The 24,325-nt window shown below is 45.5% G+C and overlaps 1 protein-coding gene across 3 annotated transcripts in view; it reads right to left on the reverse strand.

The window, feature by feature from the left end:
* Positions 1 to 4,328: 4,328 nt before the first annotated feature.
* Positions 4,329 to 24,325, reverse strand: part of Ehf (ETS homologous factor) — a 42,091-nt gene continuing 22,094 nt past the window's right edge. For 2 of the 3 annotated variants that reach the window (XM_041679053.1, XM_041679054.1), the window contains exons 3-9: positions 19,765 to 20,010; positions 17,169 to 17,231; positions 14,844 to 14,912; positions 14,673 to 14,741; positions 9,099 to 9,161; positions 7,897 to 8,092; positions 4,329 to 7,798 (exon numbers count right to left, since the gene is read on the reverse strand). In XM_041679053.1, the coding sequence (XP_041534987.1) occupies positions 7,699 to 7,798; positions 7,897 to 8,092; positions 9,099 to 9,161; positions 14,673 to 14,741; positions 14,844 to 14,912; positions 17,169 to 17,231; positions 19,765 to 20,010 (806 nt within the window). In that variant the 3' untranslated portion in view covers positions 4,329 to 7,698. The remainder of the gene's footprint in view (positions 7,799 to 7,896; positions 8,093 to 9,098; positions 9,162 to 14,672; positions 14,742 to 14,843; positions 14,913 to 17,168; positions 17,232 to 19,764; positions 20,011 to 24,325) is intronic. The other variant, XM_041679055.1, reaches the window with a different exon arrangement.

Genomic DNA, 24,325 nt, shown 5'->3' on the forward strand with positions numbered 1-24,325 from the left:
GAGAGAGAGAGAGAGAGAGAGAGAGAGAGTCTTGGAAGGGTTGGTGAGAAAGGAAGGAAGAGGATGGTAAAGAAACAGGGTCACCGAGAGAGTCACAGAGAGCAAGCAAGAGAAGGGCAGGGACACGTGTGCCTGCTCACGTACACACAGTAGAGCAGAGAAGCAACAACAGCTGATGATTAAGGGGAGAGTTTCCCAGGGTTCATCTCAGAGGCCTCTTCTCAAGCTCTGGAACTCCACAGGCATCGTGTCCAAGTGGCTCTAACTCATACCCTCTAGCTCCGTGTTTGCTCTTTTCAGCATTTAGGATGTGTGACCTTCCTGACTTGCTGTGCGGTAGAGGAGACGATAAATTGACTGTGACTAAGCAAGGTTTTACTACATCAGCATTAAAGTGGAGCATCCTTATGTTGGGGATGGAAGGAATGTGGCAGGGCCAAGAAGATTTGCGTTTGACTGGAAGGATTGATGTCTGGTAAAAGAAAGGGAAGATGGACTCCTCTCCTAGTTAGAGTAAAGACCAGAGAGTCCTATCAAAATAAGGTCCATCACTCACTTGCCCAACAGACACTGATGGAGTCTGGTGCATATCTTAGGTGCACATCCTTGCTCTGGGAATGTGTTGGCATCAGGTCTCTTCTCCCTAGTGACTCATGACCTAGCAATTAAAGTAAACATTTTAAATATAAAATAATGAACTGAAAATAGACTGAGCAGGTTTAACTTATGTATTTAGGAATATACACACACACATCTGTTTCTGTGCTTTCTATTTGTCTTATAGATTCACAATTTATATCAACATGATAATGACTGAGAAGTTCTATAGCATACAGCTCTGGATAACATTATTTAACTTAGAAATTCTAATATATTTAATAAAATGGTCCTTTGTACTTGTGTGTGTGTGCATACGTGCATGCGTATGTAACATTAGCATCTTGAAAAACTAGAGGAACAGGGTGAGGGCTTGGACTTTGATAGCAAACAATGCCAGTCTCATTACTAGCGCAAGACTTTAAGAAAGTCAGTTAACCTTTCTCATCATTTAATTAAGTTTCTTGCCAAACTTATTAATATATCACCAGGTTACATGTATGTGTAAATATATATATATATATGTATGTATGTATATGTATATTATATATATTTGAGGGACAGCAAGATGAGTGCATGGGAGAGGTTGGAGGGCAGAAAGGGAAGGGAGGAAATAATTGTAATTTTAAAAAGCAAAAAATTAATATAAGAAAGAAAATGAAATGGCAGATATTATTTTTTTTGAAAACATAAAATATAAAAAACCTAAAAAAGGTGACTTGGGGTCACCAACTCCAGCCAGACAGGGAAGGAAGCAGCATAGGTCCAAACTAGTCCCTCTGAATATGGGTGACAGATGTATGACAGAATGAAGGGCCGCTGGCAGTGGCACCAAGATCTATCCCTACTACTTGTACTGGCTTTTTGGAACCCATTCTCTTTGGATGGATACCTTGTTCAGCCTAGATATAGTAGGGAGGACCTTGGACCTTCCTCAAAGCAATGTACCTTACCATCTCTGAGGAGTGGATGGCGGGGGGGGGGGGTGCGGGGAGGTAGGGGAGGTAAAATGGGGGGGGGAGGGAATGGGAGGAAGGGAGGGAGTGGGAACTGGGATTAGTATGCAAATGAAAAAAAGATAGTTTGTTTTCTTTGTTTAAAAAATGAAATTAAAAAATTTTAGTTTTTTTTTTTTAAAGAAGGTGACATGGGGTGGGCAGGCTGCTGCAGCAGGCACACTGACAAGGTGGCTCTCTGGAGCGAGACCTTAAAGGAGCCAGTGACATCAGGGTTGAAAGAAAAGAGCATTGCGTGGACAGGGAGGCCTTCGGGCAAAAGTTGATTGTGACCTTCAGCATTGTCAGTACCTTAATGCGAACAGAGAACAGACTGTGATCAGCACAGATGAGATCTAACTTCTGAGCGGCAACATAGCTAGGTAGGCCACAGAAGGTTGTTCTCTAAAGGAAGAAAGACAATGGCTTTGGTGCCATTTTTAGTACGTAGTGTGTAGGGCAGCCATTCATATATGGGGATCTTTCATTCCTGCTCCTGTAATGACCACCTCCTTTCATTGTTGGCATATAGAACCAGAAGGCCACAGACTCAAGCTATCCGTATTGATAACCGCAGGGTAGTTGTGGGCTTTGGAAATAATCGAATCCTCCCGCTCCATGCAGCAACAAACTGGCAACATCAAACTTGTTTGTTCTTGACAATATTGTCATCATTCCAGCAAACGCAAGGACAATTAATTCAGTCTTTTTTTGTTGTTGTTGTTCTCTACGTTTCAAAGTCACCTCTGGTTCTTAAGGCTATGGGATCCTGTTTCTCGGTGATTACCTTGGCTCATTGTTCCTTCCATCTCAGCTCCTCGTGTGATAAACAAACTCTTCTCCAGCACTCACTGTGCCCACAGCCTGTCTGTCCCATGCAGGAACCACCAGCCATCTGTGGCCATTCAGCACGTGACAGGTGGACAATGGAAGAAATCAAATGTTTAATTTATCAAATTGTAGCTAGTGCAAGTAATTTTAGATAGATAGTTTCAACGAGTTAAAGGTTTCTGCTTTCGTTTTTGGTTTCTGATCATGGGGAAAGTCCTGAAATGCGTTCACACAAATAAGCAGGTCAGTTAGTGAGAAATTCTTATGAAAAGAATGGAACATTCTTAAAGTTTGCTGAATTAGCATGCTGAAATATATTAGCATAGTTATTTGGCCAGGTCATGAAAAAGACATCTCATCCATATCTCAGAAGTCATCTCTAAAAATCATTATTTCATTAAGTGTTCAAAAGTAAATGATGAGGTCGTCTTTGATGGAAATGCTCCATCCCTAAGAAACTTGGGAAATGGCTGTGGTTTCTGTTTCTCTTGTGGACCAACAGTGTACATCAACATAATACAGACTCCAAGAGTTTTCCTCTGGAAAACAAGATTTAAAATAGAAATCCCAGCATACTAAAGAAAGGGTCCTATGTGCACATCAATATTTGTGTGTGTGTGTGTGTGTGTGTGTGTGTGCGCGCGCACATAAGACTTTAGCATCTTGAGAAACTAGAGAAGCGGGGTGAGGGCTTGGACTTTGATAGCAAACAATGCCAGACTCGTTACTAGCTCGTGACTTGAAGAAAGTCAGTTTACCTTTCTCACTACTTTGCCCAATAAAACTAACTAATATATCACCAGCTTGCATGAGGATGAAATATGAGGAGCAAGAGCCTATCACAGGTCTCCATACCTGGTGAATTTCCCCTATTATTTTCATTACACCTGGGTGGGGTTAGGTGGCTGAGTGGTAGGCTGTGGGTCAAGAGAGGAAGGTGCCATAGCCAGAGTTTGGTTATTGAAAACATTCATGAGCACTGTATTGGAAGCCAGAATGAAAGAGGAATCTATGCTGCATCCCACCACTGTGTGGGTACGCCTGCACCAAATGCCTTTCTACGGTTCATTCTCGGCACAACCACCATCTGAGCTGGAGTTGAAGCATGTTGTCCTTTGAGTCCCCTACCATGCAAAGCAAAGAGCAGGCCCTTCGCGTGTGCCTGTGCACTGTCTGCTCTGGTCTGCCCTGGCCATGCTTCTCTTCCATCAGGCCAACCACTGTGAGTCTGTTTCTACAAGCTGACTTCTTTGCTGTTCGTTAGGTATGATGGTAACACGCCCACCTCTGAGCTTTGCATGTGCTGTCCGTTTGATATAGCATGCTCGTCCAGTTACCTAAGCCTCCCTCTCTTAGGACCATCAGTCCTTTCCGGAAATGCTTTCTTCCTAAATCTCCCTAAACCCCACCTGCTCTCGTCCTCACCAATCGTTCTCCTTGCTCCACATATCTGATGTGCTATGCTTGATTTTCTTATTTGTTTCCATCTGACAGGACATAAGCTGCATTAGAATTGAGTATCTTTGTCTGTACCATGCTCACATCTGGCACATAAGAGAGAAATGTCAACAAGTGGGAACTGGAAAGAGGGCTCAGCAGTTACGAATGCTTGATCCTTCTGTAGAGTCCCTGGGTTTGGCTCCTAGCACCCAACTCGGACTGCTCACAACCACCTATAATTACAGTCCCTTGAGACGTAACATCTTCTGGTTCCCAAGGACACCTGCACACACATGGTGTACAGACAAACAGGCACACACACACATATGCACAAATTTAATAAATCTAAACAAACAAACACACAAAAACCACTGACTAGTAACAGAAGCTGAAGCTGTGCATATTCTGTCCCCGTATTTAGTTTGCAGCATGGTTTATCCCAAGGAAGGAAACACATCTCCAGCATGTCTCTGTGGATTTTATTAGTGTTTTCTGGGACCCATCAAACAAACAAATAAAAACATATTATTGAAAAATAGAATTCTTTCATTAAACAGAAATTTCTTGGATTTAACAGTTTAAGGGGGAAAGGTTCTGCTTAAAAAAAACAAAAAACAAAAAAGCCGAACAGTGGCAGTAGGGTTGTTGCCCACCAATTACCAACCCAGACGCCAGATGGCAAGAATAAAATTTATAGCTACAGAATGATTAACCCCAATTCAACTAAACTCTGAAGTCTACATGTTTCAAAAGCTTGTGAGACACAGTTCCAAGGAATTTGGCTTTCTTAATGGCCTCCTTTATTCTAGAAGTGAATCTTGAGCCTCCCAGCTGAGGACAATTCACCTGTGACCCTAAGGTTGCCAGGACGGTGCTCCAGTCTCATGGACAGTATTCCTCCATCAGTCCAGATCAGGAGTCTCCCACCACCTACGTCCTCACGTGCACTCCTCACATACGGGATGCTCCACAATACACAGGGCACCGAACAGGTGCTTTGTTTAAACTACAGAAGAATAATGCAGTTTCTCCTCCATCTTACTAATCTCTCTTTTCTTATATTTTATACATTTAAAAAAAATGACACACTTGCAAAACTAACATCTAATGTGCATGGCTAACCTTATCAAAATATTCCTCAGCGTTTTTCGAAAAGGAAAAAAAAATAAAAACCAACCCCTAAATACTAAAACTGAGAACGGTTTTATGCTTAAATAGCAACTGACATCATATAAACACATTTATAATCTTCATTGGTTAAATAGGTCAAGGGTTCATTGCTGGCATCTTGTAACCAGCTTAAGTCTCACAGCTCTGGATAAGGAGTAGAATTGCCATCCAGCAGACACTGGTGTGTGGAACCAAGCAGCCTGTTTGAATGTCTTTTCAGCACAGGCAGGAGGCAGAGGAGAGCGTCACAGTAAACCAGTCACCACACAGGACGTGTCTTTGGAGGTCTGGAAGCGATTCACATCCCGGTTAGGAACATGACTGATGCCTGCCCAGTCAGAGGAATCTCCCCGAAGGTGGTTGCCAATCGCTCAGTGAATAGTTATCCAGGTAAGGCATCCCAGGTAAGAAGAGAACAAAAGTGGTCAGACTTGGTCCCTGCCCTCAGAGGGCTTACAGTCCAGCCCGACAGGAACTTGAAGAAAGGCTCTGTGTGTGAATCTCGTAGGCGTGGGTTTGTCCTGCTCAGGTAGCATGCTGAAGAAGCTGGGGTCCAGGGCCTTGCTTAATTTTATTAAATCATATAGGAGCCTCCGATGATCTGAGTCATTTGAAGTATTAATGTTCCATTACTTGACTTAGGTTCCCATGGAAACCACTAATAGGACACTTAGGCATATTCATGGAGACTCTATTAGGTAAGCCTTTAGCCAATTAATCACAGATGAACTTATCAATTAAGTGACTATTCCTTAAAGAAAGAGGGGCTTCTCTGTAGGGCTTTCTTGTTTCTTTCTAACTGTGGTGGGGAGCACTCGGCTACACCCCAAATTGGCATAGCTTCATTACCTGGAGTTCTCCAAGTCGTGAACAGCACACAGAAAACACAGCAGAGCCAAGAAAGTCGATATGAGAGCACTCAATGCTGCAGCCTTTTTGAGTGGGCACTGGGTGCCAAGAAACCGTCACTCTCGGCAAACAGCACAATCTATTTATCTGCAGAACTGTTCCCACCGGTCCTCTCCAGACTCTCCTGACAAGGATAGCTCTGTGGTGAAGAAGCTGTAGAAAGAGCCAAAGCCAGTTACAGGAATCCGAGAAACTCACAGGCTTGTGGAAAGTGAACCCAGAGAATGGCTTCATCACCCTAGACCAAAGCAGGAGGAAACTATGCAAGGAACAGCAGAGAGAAAACAGGCAGATGCGGCTAGTACCATCACCTCACATACACACTCACACAAGCACACAGGCACTTGAGCACACACACACACACAGAGGCGCACAGCCCACACACACATAAGCACACAGGCATGTGCGTACCCACATACGTGCGTACACACACACACACACATTGAGAGAGAGAGAGACACCCATAGAATCTTTCCTCAGTATTTCCCTCTGCAGTATAAGCTTCTCTCTGCATTCCCAGCGCAAACATTTCCTCTTGTACTTCCTGATAGGTCACTGCATTTATCTGACTTTGGTTCTCATGTGGTGTTCTGAAAAGAATCTCCTCCATCTCTCACATCCTGTTGTCCCTATTATTTAAAAAAATAAAAATATATTGACATCAAGGTCTTGCTTCATCTTCACTCTAGGGACTGGAAGGTTCTATAAATCTCTTTGTCCTGAATGACTACCTTTATATTGACTGGTTCATTTGGTGTTCTCACTCAAGGGTACTTTTATCCTCCTGGAGACACTTGACAATTTCTAGGAATACTTGGATTGTCACAGGAATGAAATACCGATGGAGGTCATAGATGTTGCTACACATTTTACAACACACAGTACAACCCCCACCACAAAGAATGGACAAGCCCCAAACGTCAACTGTTCCCAGGGAGAAACCTTAAGTTACAGAAACAAGAGCATGCTCATCCATCATTCCCATAGCACCACCTCCCTTTCTTGATTATTTTTCAGTAAGTTGGGCTGAATTCTACACAGCTAGAGGTAAGTACATGTGGCCAATGACTTCTTAACCATCCAAGGGTAAAGGGAATACAGGAAAATCATCCATGAATGAAAGTAAAGCCTCCCGCACCATCATTCAGCATTCCCGGGCATGTAATCATGCAGTGATCACAGGCTACTCTGGCTTATGGAAGCTCCCCCTCTCTACTCACTAAGTCAAGTTAAATTTCCCAGCATCCTTTGGGTTGATCCCATCAATCTGAGACCCTGAACTTTGTCCTACTGATGAATCCCATTTCTCTTGAGGAGGTCACGTGGACGCTTCTGTGTAGAGAACACATCAACTTCTTTCTTCTAAATCATTTTGTAAATTCAAATATTTAATGCCCTCGTATTTCTTTTCCCTTCCTCTTAGCAAGAAGCACAAGGCTACAGGCCCTGTTGTTCTTGGGGGAAGAAAAGAACATCACAACAGAGACAACAGCAAATCACAACCACATACAGTTTCAGAGTTCACAGAAAACTGTGTACATTGGCTCCCCACATAGGACATACTTCAACGTAACAAAATAATTGCTTTCGTCAACTGTAGTGTTCGTTCTTCCCATAAGAAGTAGATGTTTTTTGTCCCTTCATGGTACATAAATATCACTGAACAGCAGTCTTTTGAAATATTTACGTCCAGTTCTTCATCGATCATAACCCATTTGCTGTGTGTTTTTGGTTTGTGTCCCAAGGGTCGGCAGCCTCAGTTCTCATTTTCTCTCCACCCACGAGCGTTCTTCCCGAATTTATAGACCAGCCGTCGTCCGTCCACGCGCTCCAGAATCTCTCGCTTGTAGTAGTATCTGTAAGAAGGAGATGAGTTAGGCGGCCGTTCAGCCTGAGCACGGCAGGGAGTGCCTGCTCCTGTGGCCTTGCCCTTCATGAACATGAAGTTGCTCACCTCATGGCCCGGCTGAGCTTCTCGTAGGTCATGCTGCTGTTGTTCTTCTTCTTCCCCCACAGCTGGGCCACAGCCTCTGACTTCAGGAACCTGAAGATGCCTTCGGAACGGTCTTCCCATTTGATCAGTCCTGGATTCTTGTCTGGGCTCAGCAGAATGTCCCGAATGAACTCCCATAAGTGAGTCCCTCTTGGGTCTGATGAAAAGCAAGACACATTGACTTACTAATGGCCCGAATCAGAGAACAGGAGGGAGAGAGAATGAGGAGTTACAGCTTCTTCCTTGAGATACAGAATCACCAAATGGTCACTGTAGAATGAACAGCTCATCTAGCCAAGGTGTGGGGGATTTCAGTGGTTTAATCAATGTGGTACAATTGTCGACTGCCAAAGCCAGGAATAGAGAATGTGGTGTTAACTATGTAATCCAGGCCGAGTTCCTTCTACTGTTCACCAATGGCCTGGGCTTCGTTCCAGACAGCAATCCTTGGTCACTTATCTAATACGACACTTGTTTTAGTTACTCCAACCCTACAGCTGTGCTCCAGCCATGACATCAGTAGAGCACTGGAGTCTTAACTCCAGAAGCATGTTGGGCCAGGGGAGGGGGTAGCAAACAGGGGTTGGAGGAACCAACTTAAAAGCTAGGTAGCTCTTGAATATGACTTTACTTCCAGGAGTTGGCACATCAGAGCCCCTTCCCCTTGCAACTCAAGAGACTGAATGAATTTACCTGTATGGGATGGGCTGGTGGGGCAGATGGTAAAGACACCCCAAGTCTCTGTCATTTCTAGGTTGTACAGTTTTGACAGTTCTCTGTGCCCCCTCTAGACGATGTCTCTGAAAGTCTATATGAGTTCACAAGGTTTTCTCCCTGGGGAAATCTGACTTCCAGAGAGCAGAGTTGAGTCTTCAGAACAGTCATTTTTTGGGACAAGACCTCCCCCCCAGAAAGAGCGATGTGTGCCAGCTACTCCTATCCATCTCCCTCCTTGCCTTATCCTGTTTTCCTCTAGACATATAACCTATGCCCACAAGTTCTTATCCACTTAGTATCCTAGTTCTAGAGAAATTAAGATGAGGGAGAAATCCCCAAGAGGCCCGGCTTTCAGAAACAGTCAACAGGGAGTCACCTTGATAGAAAACAAGTCCCCTTTAGAGGCAAAGGAGTGGAGACAGAGGCAATACTGCCAGGCAACTTACTGTGCTTTTTGGTGTGGGACTTTACGGGGTGGTCTGGTTCCTTTTTCATATCAGGTGACTCTGCTAAGGGAAAAGTGAGAGCCCTTCAGTTTACACACCTCAGGCAAGTATCATTCTCACGACACACTTGGTCACTATCCACAGACTACCCCCTGCATGTCAGCCTTGTCCAGCTGTATGGATACACTGTGGGGAAAAATACTGCAGGGTAGAAATGGGGGGTCGAGGTAGGGAAGTGGGACTTGTTTGCAACTTAATGTAAGAGAGACACAGAAGACTTCTGTGATAAAGGGACCCACGGGATATGGGGGAGGTGGCCACTCAGATTACCCGTGGACAAACTTTCCAGATATAAAGACAGTAAGTGCAAACTGCCTCAGGTCACCGTGCATGAAATGTTTACACAGCACAGAAAGAAGCCAGTGCGGATGTGAAGAAGGGGCAGAGGGCTGGAAAGTGAAGGTCTGATCATTAACGCCTTACAGAAATTTTTGAAAGGACTTTGTTCTGCTTCATTCTGAGAGAGAAGGTAAACCGTGGAAAGATTTAGGTCATCCAAAGGATGTTTTTATAACATAATAAAAAAATGTAAACACTCATAACAAAGAAGGACAACGTCTAAGGCAGAGGAGTGCCATTTTTGGCATGCAAAGTTACATTTTAATCACCTTGACAAAGGGACCATTGAGTGTCCTGAACTCAGCACACAGGGCCACAGTGGACTATGGAAACACAGATTAGCTTAACAAATGACTCTTTATGGTAACCCTTTCATTGTCTCCAGAGAGGAAAAGACAGAGGCAGATCTATGATGTGAAAATTCTCCTAAAACCTAAACCACTGATGTTCTCAGGTATCTATGACAGATTGACGAGCTTAATCCCAGCCAAAGTGCCTGATGGAGGCAAGAGATCAAGCGGGGACACAAGGAACAGCAGGGGATTGGATGGCATGCCATGACAGCAGCTGCCCTGGAGGAACAAGGTCAATTTTCTGCTAGGTGGTAGGATGGAAATACAATGCCTGGGGTTTATCACACAGATGACAAAGAACTAGAACCAACAAGTCCCAAGGCTCCCAGCACCAAGATGGTGAACATTTAAGAGGTGGGAATACTAGTTAGCTATCAAGCCTGATTTGATGATCACATATTATAGAAAGCTACCAAACTGCCACAGCATGGCTCATGAATATAATGTTATTGTGGATTAATTTTTTTAAAAAAGAAGGGACTGGAGAGATGGCTCAGCAGTTTAAAGTACTTGTTGAGCTTGCAGAGGATTTGAATTTGATTCCCAGTACCTACATGGTGGTTCACAACTATCTGCAATTCCAGTTCTAGGGGATCTGATGCCCTCTTATGATTGCCACAGTCACCAGGCACGCCCATGGCACACATACATATGTGCAGGCAAAACCCGCATGTGCATAAATAAAACTGTTAAAGAAAAAGAAATCTAACAACTTAGTGCCCCCCAGGTGTGTGTGTGTGTGTGTGTGTGTGTGTGTGTGTGTGTGTGTGTGTTTGTCCATATCTCTGTCTGTGTGTGTCTGTGTTTGTACATGTCCAAGGGTACTTCAGGTGTTGGGCGGACCATTGATGATCTCAATAATCAATAGCTAGCCAATTCTGATACAAAATGTTTCTAAATACAGGTCAATTCTTAAAATAAATTAAACAAAACATGTCTCTTCTTGTGACATTATAGCAGAACTTCCTAACATAGGGATCCGTGGTAAGGTCTTTGAGAACATTCTAGACTCATTAACACTGTGCTCGGGGAGGGGTCCAGGCACGCATCTCAGAGAGCAGGCAACTGTTCAAAAGAGCTTATGAGCCACAAAAGTTAAAGGGACTAAGCAAAATGGGGCTATGGCTCAGGGTTAGAGCACTCGTACCAAGAAGGCACTACCAACAGTAAAATGATAAGAAAAAATAAAATACTTAAGAAAAATAACTACTGTTTATTGAGTTCTTGCCATGTGCCAGGCACAATACTAAGCATTTTCCTTGGCTTCTCTTATGTCATTCAGACAATAATAATTTAAGGTAGGTACTACTATATAACCCATACAAAAACCCTAAAACCCTATAAGGTTGGGTTTGTGTCTATGGAGGATCCGAGAAACAGCCTGACAGTAGAGCCTGGCTGTAAATATCAATAGTTGGATCGCAGAAGCTTTGCTCATAACACTTTCCTAAAAGGAGGCTCTTTGGTCACACAACACACTTCTCAGATGTCTTTCTAAGAGGCCATCCACTTCCACAGTATCTCCACAAAAACAAAGACAAAAGAATAAAATCTTTTTTATACTTCCCAATGTGTTGGTCCATCCACCTATCTATCCATCCACCCATCCACCCATCCATCCATCTATCCATCCATCCATCCCTCAGCTTCTCACACATCCACATTCCCAACAGTTTCTCCAAAAACCATGGTGTGATGAGAAGAGGGATTACATGAAAGAGAAAGTCCTCATTCTAAGTAAGAATTTCTCTCCTGGCATTGATGCCAGCAGGGCCTGGACTTCTGTGGCTTTCTCTGAAATCCAAAAGGACCAATACAAGGAATTGGGAAGGACACCTCTCTTGGCCCCCTGCAGTTTCACAGGCCAGGGTTGCAACACCCCAACAGGACATGATGACATTGAGACAGGTCTGGCACCCACCCCGGTTTCCCAGTGATACATCACCCTGACAGGGCCACGTTGTTCTGGAGACAAAGAATGGCATTTACCCAGCAGGCCACAAGCAAAGCTCATTTTCCAATGAGACCCAGGAGGAAGCAGGGCCAGGATTTCAGAGCCAGGGATAGCTTCAGAAAAACACAAGAGCTTCTTGGCACACTGGCCTTATTCTTCATGGGGGCTTCAGCCTGACGTAGAATCAAGTACTTTGGGGTTATGTTATCTTTGGGAATTGGATGAACGCCTAAATATTCTCCCCCAGAAAATACAAGTGTGTTACACTAATGAAATTTGGTCAGTCATTTCAGGGATCCCTGGCTCACTTAGGGAGCTCATGGACTCTAGATTAAAAGACTACATTAATTCTCTTTGAGATGACAGCCTTTTCCTCAAGCTGGAACACACACACACACACACACACACACACAGAGAGAGAGAGAGAGAGAGAGAGAGAGAGAGAGAGAGAGAGAGAGAGAGAGAGAGTCAGAGTCTAGATGTTCCCAACTTCACATGGGAGAATAAGTAATCCAGGACAAAAAGATGAATGTTTCTTCCAGACATTCTTCTCCTGCCAGTGTACAGAGGAAGTCACAAAAACCCTACCAGTCTTAGCTCTCAAGCCTTTTGATCTATGAGCTCATTTAATACAACTGCCTCCCTCCCGCCCCCTTGTACTCCCCATTGCCACAAAACAAAAGCCAGACCTTTGAAGTGAGCCCTGTGGTCAAGTGATTCATTTGTACGAAAGAATGGCTAGCTCTACAGAGGTTGTCCAGCCTGTGTCTCTCTTGTTTCTCTCTCAGACACTTGGGGTCATGGTGCCCGTGGGGTCCCAGCAGAAGCAGCGACAAGACCCGAGTTCGCAGTATAAATGGGAGCCTATGCTTTCAGCCTAGCTGCTTCACAAGAAGGCAGAGATTAGACGTATTTGCATATGAGTCAGCCGTGAGCCATTTCTTTACGGGATATACAAATTTTAGTGTTCTAATAGACTGTGCCACCCTAGCTTGAGGCTCAGTAAGTCAGTAGATAAACACATCAAGCCCGGGATGGCATGACTGGTTTTGGCACTCTCGAGCAGATCAGAATACTGGTGGCAACCATTTTATGAAATGGGCAGAAGGGGGAAAAAAATCCAAACAAAGCTGGCTTCCCCGCCTGTGCTATCGAGGAGACCATCATTTGACACAGAGCCTCGCCTTAGCTTAGCTGAAACTTGCATGAAAACATAGAAAGATGTTGAACTGCTCGCTATTTTATAGGACCTTGAAATAACAAGGCTAGGGCAGGTGGCAGAGGTCTTTGGGGGCATTCTGGCCCCATCCACTAGACACTAAACTATTCTGGAAGGAATCGACACATATATGGTTGCAATCAATGTCCCTACCAGACCTAAAATCCAAAGAATCCACCAATGGCAGACACCGAGTTTTGTTGTTGTTGTTTTAAGATGGAAAGCTTGGATTATACATCTCATTTTCAAGCCTGTCACTACGACAGGAGGATAATGGAGAAGAGGAGTGTGGGGATCGGGGTGAAGAGGTGAGGGAGACAGACAGATTCATGAAGCTCATTTTAAGGGCCATCTAAAAGCACAGTTGGTGGTCGCAGGAGACAGCAGCTCCCTGGTGTTACAGCGCAGGTATGGGCTGCCTAGAGCCCCTGCTGTTCTGCGTTCTAGAAGATGTGAGACTCAGAAAGGCGCAGGCAGACGTGGATGTGAGGTAATAGGGTTGTGACTTCCTGGAGTTTGAGGGGAGCAGTTGGTTCAACTTTATCCTTAGTGGAAACCTTTCACCTCCTCAAAGACCCGACAGGAAAGAATGGAAGGTGACACCACAGGAAGTGACACCACAGGAAGTTGGAGTGGAAATTAATGGGTGACTTGGGTGCTTTCTTCAGCCCTGAAGCTGGTAGTCTTCTCTAGATGGCAACAGTTGCCACAGAAAATTCCCCAGATGGCCTGTTCCTCTATAGTGGCAGATACCCTACTTTTCTGGCATTGGTCTTGCTTCCTGATTTAAACAAATCCCTTGGAAGGATACACACTAAAGGCTTGGGGGAGGGGGCTGCCTTCAGATCTCAACTACAATACCATAGGTGCTTAAACTAGCTCCCAGCTCTCTCCTTCATAGACCCAAAGAGGTCCAGAAACAACCAAGTCAAGGAACGACATGAAATCTTTTGTTTAGCTAATTCTTATAGTACACAGATAAATGTACCTAATGTCTGAAAGCCCCTTCCCAGGTCTAACCCCCAATGTGCCATCATGGCTATAACCTTTGACAAAGCATCATGCATGGATAGCCCCTAGCAGTATCCAATCAAGGCAATACACCCGATAAGAACATAACTGACACAGGGCAGATGCTCTGGCTGCAGAACACTGAAGAGCCATCAAGGTTAGTCTGGGGTCGGGGAGGGGGATGCTGGGATGTATGTTTGGGATGCAATTGAAAACTAATTCTAGCCTTCTCACCAGTAAATACAAATAATTTCACCAGGTTTAACTCCAAAGCAAATTTGTGTTAAAATAGAGAAAGAGAGAGAGGGAGGGAGAGAGAGAGAGAGAGAGAGAAAGGAAGGAAGGAAGGAAGGAAGAAAGGAAAGAAAGAAAGAAAAACTCAAGGAACTTTGATTGTTTTGTTGTCTCGAGGGAGTGGCTAGTTACAGAGTGCATAGGTGAATACTTCTGGAGGGTCTTTGGTGTGCACATACTGGCTGGGAAGCACAACTTCTCATTCAGATGACAACTCAGTTCACTCCCTAGATTTTCAGTGCGAATGACTCCAGAAAGGTAGAAAGGTAGGGCAGCAGTAAGTTTTATTGATAATTACTAAGCGTAGGCAGGAGGCAAAGCCAGTCTGTGTCTGGACAACTTACCAACTGGAAGGTGACTGGAGGTTGTCATGGAGATCTGGGCCCTGCAGAAAGTTTTACTGTCCAACAGATCTGCAGGAAACAAAAAAGGAGGAAAGGGAAAGGACATTGAGAGACCCTCCTGATGACACAATACCGAAGCAGAAGGGCCTTCCGAGTCCGAGAGTTAGTTACCTACTGTGCTACCATAGCTGGGCTCGTAGAGATAGCTCTCTTCTTTCCACGTGTTCATAAGGGAAGGATCTGCGAGGAATAGAGAATGGGGAAGGTCAGCAATTGTTATCTCTTGGTCGAAGAATTCCCATTCTCAGTGTCTGCTCATTCAAGAGGCAGAGGAGTAAGAGTCTACTCCAGCTATGTGTGTCTTTATAACAGCGCCAGCCCATTTTTCTCCCAGCTCCATGAGGCTAGCTTTGTTATGGGTCTAACCTTGTGATACACACGCATTTTCTTCCCAGGTCCTTTCATCTAGAATTGCTCCAACCTTGCTTGACCTCACTTGACCTCACTCCTACCACATAATCACCAGAATAATTTTACTTTGGAGTGGAGGGAAGGCTTTGCAAGAGATAAAGGCAAGTATAATAAGGGATTAATGAGCATTCTTCTTTCTGGGGGTCATAGGGAACTGGTGGCGTTTCTTTCAGAGAAAAACCAGGCCAGTTTTCTTACAATTCCTTCACTACTGAATTTCAGAGACTAGCTACTCTTAAGATGAGTGATAGCCGCTGCTGCCTGGGTTTTCTCCAAGCAAGGTAAGGGGTAATATAAATTCTCAAAACTCCGGAGAAGGTGGAAAATGTTACCAAATCACAGGGGGTTTTTTTATGGGTGGGTTTTTGTATCTCTAGGAGAAGCAGAAAATGGCCCCCTCACTCCCAGTTTCTTCTCCTGTATGCTATGTCTCAAGAGTTAGTTGGAGTGAGACACACTCTTCAGATTGCGGATTAGAAGGGAACTCCCTTCCACCTGCCCCAAGTAAGCCCAACTCCCACACAATGACAGATCCAGGCCAGTCTCCAACATAAGCAATTGCTCTGCCGGCTGGCTAAGAGCTTGACACTCTTAACTTGTCCCTGGCATCAAACTCTTAGCCCCCAATCTGGGCTGCTTTGACTTCCCTAATACCCAAGTTCCACATGTAAGGACCAGGATGGCAAGCCACTGGCGGAGCTGTGTTTTGTTTTTATAGCATAAATGGTATCAATCCTGACTCACTGGCTAAGCCCTCCTGTTTACGACATGGGGATTTAGCTGGTATTTGAACTCACAGCTACGTGTTTGGGCATCCTAAGCCCAATCTCTTGGGGTTACACCCTCTGTCCTTGTTGGGTCACCTTGTACATCTGTTGTTGTCTCTAAAAACAACTTCCAAAGAGACTTGGGGGCGTTGGCCCCTCTGTGAGCCTCCTCTCCCCCTCTTCCCAGGGTGGACCTTCTCCACCCTTAAGCTCAACTTTTCTGAACCAGCAACACAAGAATGTCCGGATGGTCAAGAAGGATTATCATCTTCTGTGGGGCCTCTCCAATATCACCCTGGCCCCTGCAGCAGGGTTATATGTAAGGCCAAGGCCATTCTCTAAGCTAAAACCTGATTTGTCTCCAGAGCTTGGGCAGACCTACAAAACACAGACCATCCGAGTTAAAGGACAGGCCTAGGGAGGCCGAGTTAATATGCTTGGCAGCTATTTTTTTCTTTAATAATGGTAGACCAGGGCCCTTATAAAAGATTAAATAACTACACGAGCTAATTTTGGTGCCAAGTGATTCAAACCACCCCAGGTCAAATCGTGTCCTTGGTGACTATCGCACAACCCTCGGGGAGACCTGAGGCAAGCTTTGCCAGCCCACGTGGCCTATAATCTACCTGATGTGGACACAGGGAGTGACTCAGGAGCAGTGCCACCTGCGTAATTTTTTTTGTGCCCGTGAAGTTTAGGGGACAGAGGAAAGAGCACAAAAAATGAATGCAGACATTATGATAGTGTAGACTTTGCTCAGCGCTCAGGATAAGATCTTTCAAGTAGAAATATCCTCGCGAGGACTGGGCTCTACAGTCACCTTCAACGTCCCCAGGGAAGCTCACTAGGTCCCAGAGACTATGCTAGCTACAATATCAAGACAGCATCTCCCTCCTTATGAAGCTCACTCCCATGGAGAGACACGTAACAAAGACTTCTTTGTTCCCTTGCTTTTCTGAACGCAATCTCACTTTTGCTGAGAAGAAAGCCCACCTTAACGTCTGTATTTATGCAGTGACTGGCCTTGGATCTGGATGGTACTGTGACCAGGGGAAGGATGCCTCAGCACCCATCCATACATTAGACATAATTGGTGGTCATTGGTCCCAAGGGCAAGGAAGAGGCCCCTTGGAGGCAGGGGAGTCACCTCCGCGGATTCCCTGCCACCTCTTCGCCCATGCTCCCCTCTTCTCCCTCCTCTTTTTCTCCCCAGGGCTTTGCCTGGTCAAGTTGGCTCCCTCCACCCCTCCGCACTCACCTGGTTGTTCAGTCTTGACAATGACATTGTGTGTGGACTGGAAAAGGTCACTGCTGCACTGGCCTGTGAAGGACAGATGGAAAAGTCAAAAAGCCCAGACAGAGTCAAAACTTGACAAGTTAATAAGAACATAAGGCTTCTTTGAAGAGTGTCTGCCATCTTGCTGCCTTTCCTGGTTTGTCAGTGGGAGTCTCCCTGCCAGCCTCAGCACGCCTGAGTCTGGGACCGTCTCTGTCCCCAGAGAACTCCTAGTCCTAGGCACCTGTATGAGTGGGATTAATTGGTGCTAGAAGTAAAGAATGGCATAAACAAGAATGTCATCTTCTCCAATACTAGAAGCGGCAAGACTTTGCTATTCTAGTCTGTCTCCTCCTCGGTAAAGTCAGGGGATTAAACTGGATAGAGTTACTTACGTGACCTCTGAGATGCTCACACTCAGATATCACATGAAATGAAAGTAAAAACACACAGAAAGGCATTTTACCTTCACCAGCACTCAAGACTTTGATCTTAAACTCAATCAACCCCACCTTTATTAGATTCGTTTATGAGTCACATCTGCATAAAATACCAGGAGTTTTCTTTCCTTTGCCTATGCCTTCAGCCCTCACACATGCAGTGCTTGCCATATAACCTCCTATGATACCAGTAGTTCATACTTCTGACCTTTAGTTTTCCCATCTTCAAAATGGGTACAATATTTTGCCATAAGGGACATTTGATGAATCAATTCACAGTACAAATAAAGGCGCAATAAATGCAAACTAGTGGACTCTGTGTGGAAACGGAAACAAGGCCAGAGTGAAACGCCTACCTTTTGGCACTTAGAGGCAAGAACGGTACGACCAAACAATTCGTGGAAGGTCAAAGATGGCCACCACACCTCCAAAGCCTCCCTGCCTCAGTCGTCTGTCAGAGCAAAGCTTCACGGGAGTGCAGTAATTAGAGTGGCAGTTTTAATTCTTCACCTATAAGTCTGCTCTTTGCAAAGATTCCTGAAGGTTATTTAAATAATAGAGCCTTGTTTTGTGTGATTCCAATAAGAAAAAAATGAGTAACCACCACCGTGAGGTGAATGGGAAGAAGGGAATGCCAGAGTGCCAGATGAGGACATCCATGGCTGCCAGAAATATTGCCAGACTCCCCGCTGATGGCAGCTGTCCTCACGGCTCTAGAGCTCACGTTTACTGAGCCCTGGTCACTTGTCAGACATAGGCTCTACTGAGAGATAAATTCACTTTACAGTGGGTCAGCTTGCTCTCTCTCTCTCTCTCTCTCTCTCTCTCTCTCTCTCTCTCTTTCTGTGTGTGTATGTGTGTGTGTGTGTACTATGTCACCATGAACAGTTTGCAAAGTGGCCTCCTGTGTGTGAGATGAGAAACCCGAGGAAAGAAACATGATGTTTTAGGAACTATTCTGTCTTCAGAAGTATTTTCAGTATAGTTCTATTTTTAAATATTTATTAATTATGTGTGTCCTCATGTGTGTGCCTCTGTGTGTAAGTATGTGCACATAAGCACAGGTGCAGCGTGGATTGTCGTAAGTGTTGGATCCCCTGAAACAAGGTTTATAGGAGATTGTTCAGTCTCTGATGTGGGTGCGGGGAACCAATGCAGCCCCTGCAAGAGCAGTGCGTGCTCTTCACTGCTGATCCACCTTTCCAGCCCTAGCAAGGGGGAGTGGGGTCAGCCTTCTCCCATCCAGATGCACGAATCTAGTTACACTCGCCTTCTTAAATACCCTCTACTCCCATTTTAAGAATGTGGGTCTGGGTTGGGTGCGCTGGTACATTCCTGTAACCCTAGATCTTGGATGGCTAAGGAAAGAGGATTCTGAGTTCAGGGTCACCCCAGTGACATAGAGAGTTCAGGGGCAGCTCTAGAACCACGTAGTCCCACTAATCTCAGGATAACTGGACCAAAATTTTTAAAATTAAGATCAAAAGATTCTAGGTCAATAAGTTTTTCTTCTTCTTTAAAATTACTGATGATCTTTAACAAGTAAATGAACAACTGAGAATTACGTTCTTAGACTCTGTTAGAAAATGAAAAGAGTTGGAGAGATGGCTCAGTGCCTAAGGGTGAGCCATCTTGCAGAACTTGGCAGAGGACCCAGGTTCAGTCCCTAGCATCCACATGGTGACTCATAACCATCCATAACTCCACTTCCAGAGGACTCAGCACCCTCTTCTGAGCATTCTGTGGACACCGGGCACACATGTGGTGTAGATACATACATGCACAGGCAAAATAAATAAACAGTCAAATGAAATAAAATACATAGGAATAATTTTTTTCATGTAAAGGAAAAGCCTGTCTTACTATGAAGAGTATTCTGTGGACACGTGGACAGTTTTGTCTCTCTGCAAATGAAAGCGGCCACAGAGGAGTTCCATCACTGTTTCTGAGGGGTTAGACACACTGTGCTAGGCTCTGCTCCTCTCCTCTCCTCTCCTCTCCTCTCCTCTCCTCTCCTCTCCTCTCCTCTCCTCTCCTCTCGCTGCTCTTCCCTGTCCTGGGAACCAGTAAGCTGGTGTGTCGCTTCTACAGGGAGCCCAGCCAGCAGTGGAGCCCCTGTGCTTCCCAGCACCACTCACCATTCCACTTGAGATGCTGCAAGTTGTTGTAGAGCAGCTGCCCAGCATTGCCTGCTGCCCTCGTGAACTCCTGCAGGCTCATGCTGCACAGGTGTTCTCCGCTGATGTCAAACTCCTGGAAAGGGATGCAGCTGGCGTCCAGCTGGTTGGTGTCCAGGAGATGCTGCAGCCATTCCCACACCTGGTATTTGGTCCAGTACTGAGGGTGGATTTCATGCCACTGGCCTCCAAAAAAGCCACTGGAAACTGCAAAATAGAACATGGCCCTGTGAATGGCCCCTGCTTGTTCCTGGGCAGTCTCAGACACAAGAGGCACGACTGTGTGATAATATAATGCAGACCAGAACCAGAGGCTCCATCCTACGAACATCACCGTGGGGACTGAATACAGAATGTGCTCTGCATAGCAGCTTCCTTGCCCGTGGGGGCGTTTTACCCAGTAGTGGCAGGGCATCTTCATGTTCTTCCCAATGCGACAGCAAATACTAGATAATGCATGATACCTGAAGTTCCCTGAGCTTGCTCCCCACCCCACCTACAAACAAGTATCAAAGTAAAAGAGTTGGCTATAATTTCATCTACTTTCTAGCTGATTGTACATATGCAAATACATTCACCTTGATAGAACATCTCATGAATACCAAAATCCTAACATCCCTTATGGAACATTTCATATTCGTATATATAACCTGCACATTTCCCCATATTTTCAATTATCTCTAGATTAACTACAATCCCCACAACAATGTAAATGCTGTGTAAATAGTTAGTGATAGATTGTTTGGAAAATAATGACAAGAGAAAGCTTTGTATTTACTCAGAACAGATGCATCGTATGTGTGTGTATGTGTGATGTGTGTGTATATGTTTGTGTACATGCAGGTGCATGCACATGTGTGTTGAGTGGGTGGATAAAGGCCAGAAGTCAATGTCAGTATAGTTTTCCATCCCATCTCACTGATATGGATAGATTGGCTGGCCAGGGAGATGCAGGGATCTACCTGTCTTTGACTTTCCAGTGCAGAAGTTACAGATGCAACCCACCACACCTGCCTGGCTCTCACACATGTACTGGGGTCTGGAATCACAGGTGTGATCACCACACCTGCCTGGTTCTCACACATGTACTGGGGTCTGGAGTTACAGGTGTGATCACCACACCTGCCTGGTTCTCACACATGTACTTGGGTCTGGAGTTACAGGTGTGATCACCACACCTGCCTGGTTCTCACACATGTACTTGGGTCTGGAGTTACAGGTGTGATCACCACACCTGCCTGGTTCTCACACATGTACTGGGGTCTGGAGTTACAGGTGTGATCACCACACCTGCCTGGCTCTCACACATGTACTTGGGTCTGGAGTTACAAGTGTGATCACCACACCTGCCTGGCTCTCACATATGTCCTGGGGTTTGGAGTTACAGGTGTGATCACCACACCTGCCTGGTTCTCACACATGTCCTGGGGTCTGGAGTTACAGGTGTGATCACCACACCTGCCTGGTTCTCACACATGTACTGGGGTCTGGAGCTACAGGTGTGATCACCACACCTGCCTGGCTCTCACACATGTACTGGGGTCTGGAGTTACAAGTGTGATCACCACACCTGCCTGGCTCTCACACATGTACTGGGATCTGCAGTTACAGGTGTGATCACCACACCTGCCTGGTTCTCACATATGTCCTGGGGTCTGGAGTTACAGGTGTGATCACCACACCTGCCTGGTTCTCACACATGTACTGGGGTCTGGAGTTACAAGTGTGATCACCACACCTGCCTGGCTCTCACATATGTCCTGGGGTCTGGAGTTACAGGTGTGATCACCACACCTGCCTGGTTCTCACACATGTACTGGGGTCTGGAGTTACAAGTGTGATCACCACACCTGCCTGGTTCTCACACATGTACTGGGGTCTGGAGCTACAGGTGTGATCACCACACCTGCCTGGCTTTCACACATGTTCTGGGGTCTGAACCCAGACACTTGTGTTTTCCAGCATGGGCTTTAGCCAGGGGCCATCTCTCTAGCCCCAAGACGCATTTCTTAAATTTGGAGTTGGTTGAGTCTTTGGTGTGGAACCCTGGGGATCAGAGGGCTGATCATAGTTCTGTCTCCCACTTCTTTTTTTCCCCTCTTACACACACAGTAAGACAGAGAGAGGCAGAGATTTAGAGACAAAAAGCTGAGATTCATCAAATACAGACTATTTTCCACAAAATATGGGGCCTTAAATTAAGCTTCCCTTTCTTGATTGATGGCTTTGCTCTTACCTGGGTGATACATCTCTTGTTCCAATGCCCCTTTTCTGCTCAGGTCCCTTCACAAGCTCCCTACTATTCCCTAGACTAAGACATGAAATGCAACGCCAGGCACTGAAGCACTTGGCCAACTGCTTTTGAAGTGGCTAGTGTCCTCTGTGTTTTTTCGGGTTGGTCCCCAGGCCCCTTTCTGTCCCATCATTTGCTGCTGTTTAGCCTCTAGCTGAATTCAGAGCTGCAGTTCCCCCAACTCACTTTGAGAACTGAACTTCCAGGAATCATGCTTAGGATTTCTCTCAACGGCACCTGTTATGTTCTGCTTATCTCTATAGGCTCCTAAGTTCTGGCTTATTGTCCTTTGCAAAGTGTATGCTCAAGGTCACAGACCTTCTGTCTTACTCATCTTCATATATCCATAAAACCTCTTTTGGAGCCGTGGTGGAAGCTCATTACCTAGTCACTGTGATTCAGTTTAGCTGAAGAACAAATAATGCAGGATATAGTTGTACTGTGAGGTGAACTGGATGATGATGTAGAGTACATTCTGGTGGCTAATTGCTGAGCATGTTATATGTTAATAGTCTGTGTACTTGGCTGCCTTGTGCTCACTTACGAGAACTTCAGAGAACCGACCCCAAGGCATGGGAACTAGAGACGAGAGCACCAGCCTCTAGGGCTGTGGTGCAAACTGAAGGCCCTCAAGGTCTTCTGAAAACAGAGATAAAGGGGAAGAGAGCCCTCTTCCAAGAAAGATAAATGGCAAAGTCAAAGGCAGACACCTTGTAACCCAGCAAGCCCAAGCCGGGCAATGTAACTGAACTTGACACAAACTCAAGATCTGGACCATTGTGGCATGGCTTTTTTTGGGAAGATGTAAGCAGGTGTCTGCTCACTGAAGATAGGACACCACCAGAGACCAAAGACTCAATACCAAGTCTAGCTGGGTGAGTTGTTGAGTTTAATTTCAGGTTACTTATAGGAGCATGGGTGAGGGGTTTATCATAGAAGTGTTGGTGACCCTAAACAGTACCACCAAAGGAGTCTCCTCCAGCCTGCAATTGTTCACTGTTTCTGTATCTTCAGAGAGGGTTGGAACCTTGAGTACTGTGGAGGGAGGAGCCTTGCTTACTGTGGAGGGAGGAGCCTTGCTTACTGTGGAGGGAGGAACCTTGTGGACTGTGTTGGTTTTCCCTCCACAAAGCAATGTTAGTGGATCCCATCATATGTGGATCTCCTAAGAGTGGTCCCAGTTACTCCAATTTCCAGAAGCCACAGCTGAGCCATAATCGGGGGACAGCATTCTATGAGGAAATGTATTTACAAGGAAAATACCTCTAACTATCCCTTTAAAATCATGCTGGCTGAAGTATTTAAAACTAAACCACAATCCCAGAGAACTTAGACCACAATAAGGACACTAAAAGAGACTTACATAGATATAATCTACATGGGAAGTAGAAAGTAGAAAAAGACAAGATCTCCTGAGTAAATTTGGAGCATGGGGACCTTGGGGAGGGTTAAAGGGAGCAGGGGAGGGGCAGGGTGGAGAGCAGAGAAAAATGTAGAGCTCAATAAATATCAATAAAAAAAGAAAAAACAAAAAACTTATCGCCCCCCCCCCCCAAAAAATACAAACAACAACAACAAAACTTCAGTGTGACTGCAATCACTAATCGCTAGGGACTACTGCCTAAATGCAGACCCCAGTCCAGGAGGTCTGGGCTAAGGCCTGAATTTCTGCGTTCCTAGCAAGCTTTGTCATGCTGCTGCTGCTGCTGCTGCTGCTGCTGCTGCTGCTGCTGCTGCTGCTGCTGCTGCTGGACTATGGAGTGACAGGGACATTCAGGACTCTCCATTCCCATAATGCCTCAGAGCCAACCCTCTATCTTACCAAAGGAGGGATAGGAAGAGGGAGGGGGGAGGGTCTTAGGCAATCTCACTTTTTATCCCCCTTTAGAATCTAGCCTTGCTTCCAGACCTCACAATCAAGAAGAGGCAGGAAGGCTAGGGGACGGTCTTTGCTGTCTGCGGCTCACCTGGTGAGTTTCACAGCTGAGCAGTGCATTCCCCTAGCCCCTCCTACATGGGAGAGTGGAGTGGTCCAAAACTTGAGGTCTATAGAAACCCTCCCCCAATACAGACGCTTCCGGTCCTTGTTACCATTTTTTTTTAATCATTGTATCTCACACACGACGTTGACTGAGCATGAGAACTAGGTAGGTTTCGGCTCTGTAACAAGTAACCTGTGGGTTTGTCGTGAGCTCAGTGGCAGACCGAGGGCCTTCTCCCCCTGCACCT

This window comes from Microtus oregoni, unplaced genomic scaffold (genome assembly GCF_018167655.1).
Source record: "Microtus oregoni isolate MIOR12 unplaced genomic scaffold, Mior012 000031F_ref0000149, whole genome shotgun sequence".
Lineage (NCBI taxonomy): Eukaryota > Metazoa > Chordata > Mammalia > Rodentia > Cricetidae > Microtus > Microtus oregoni.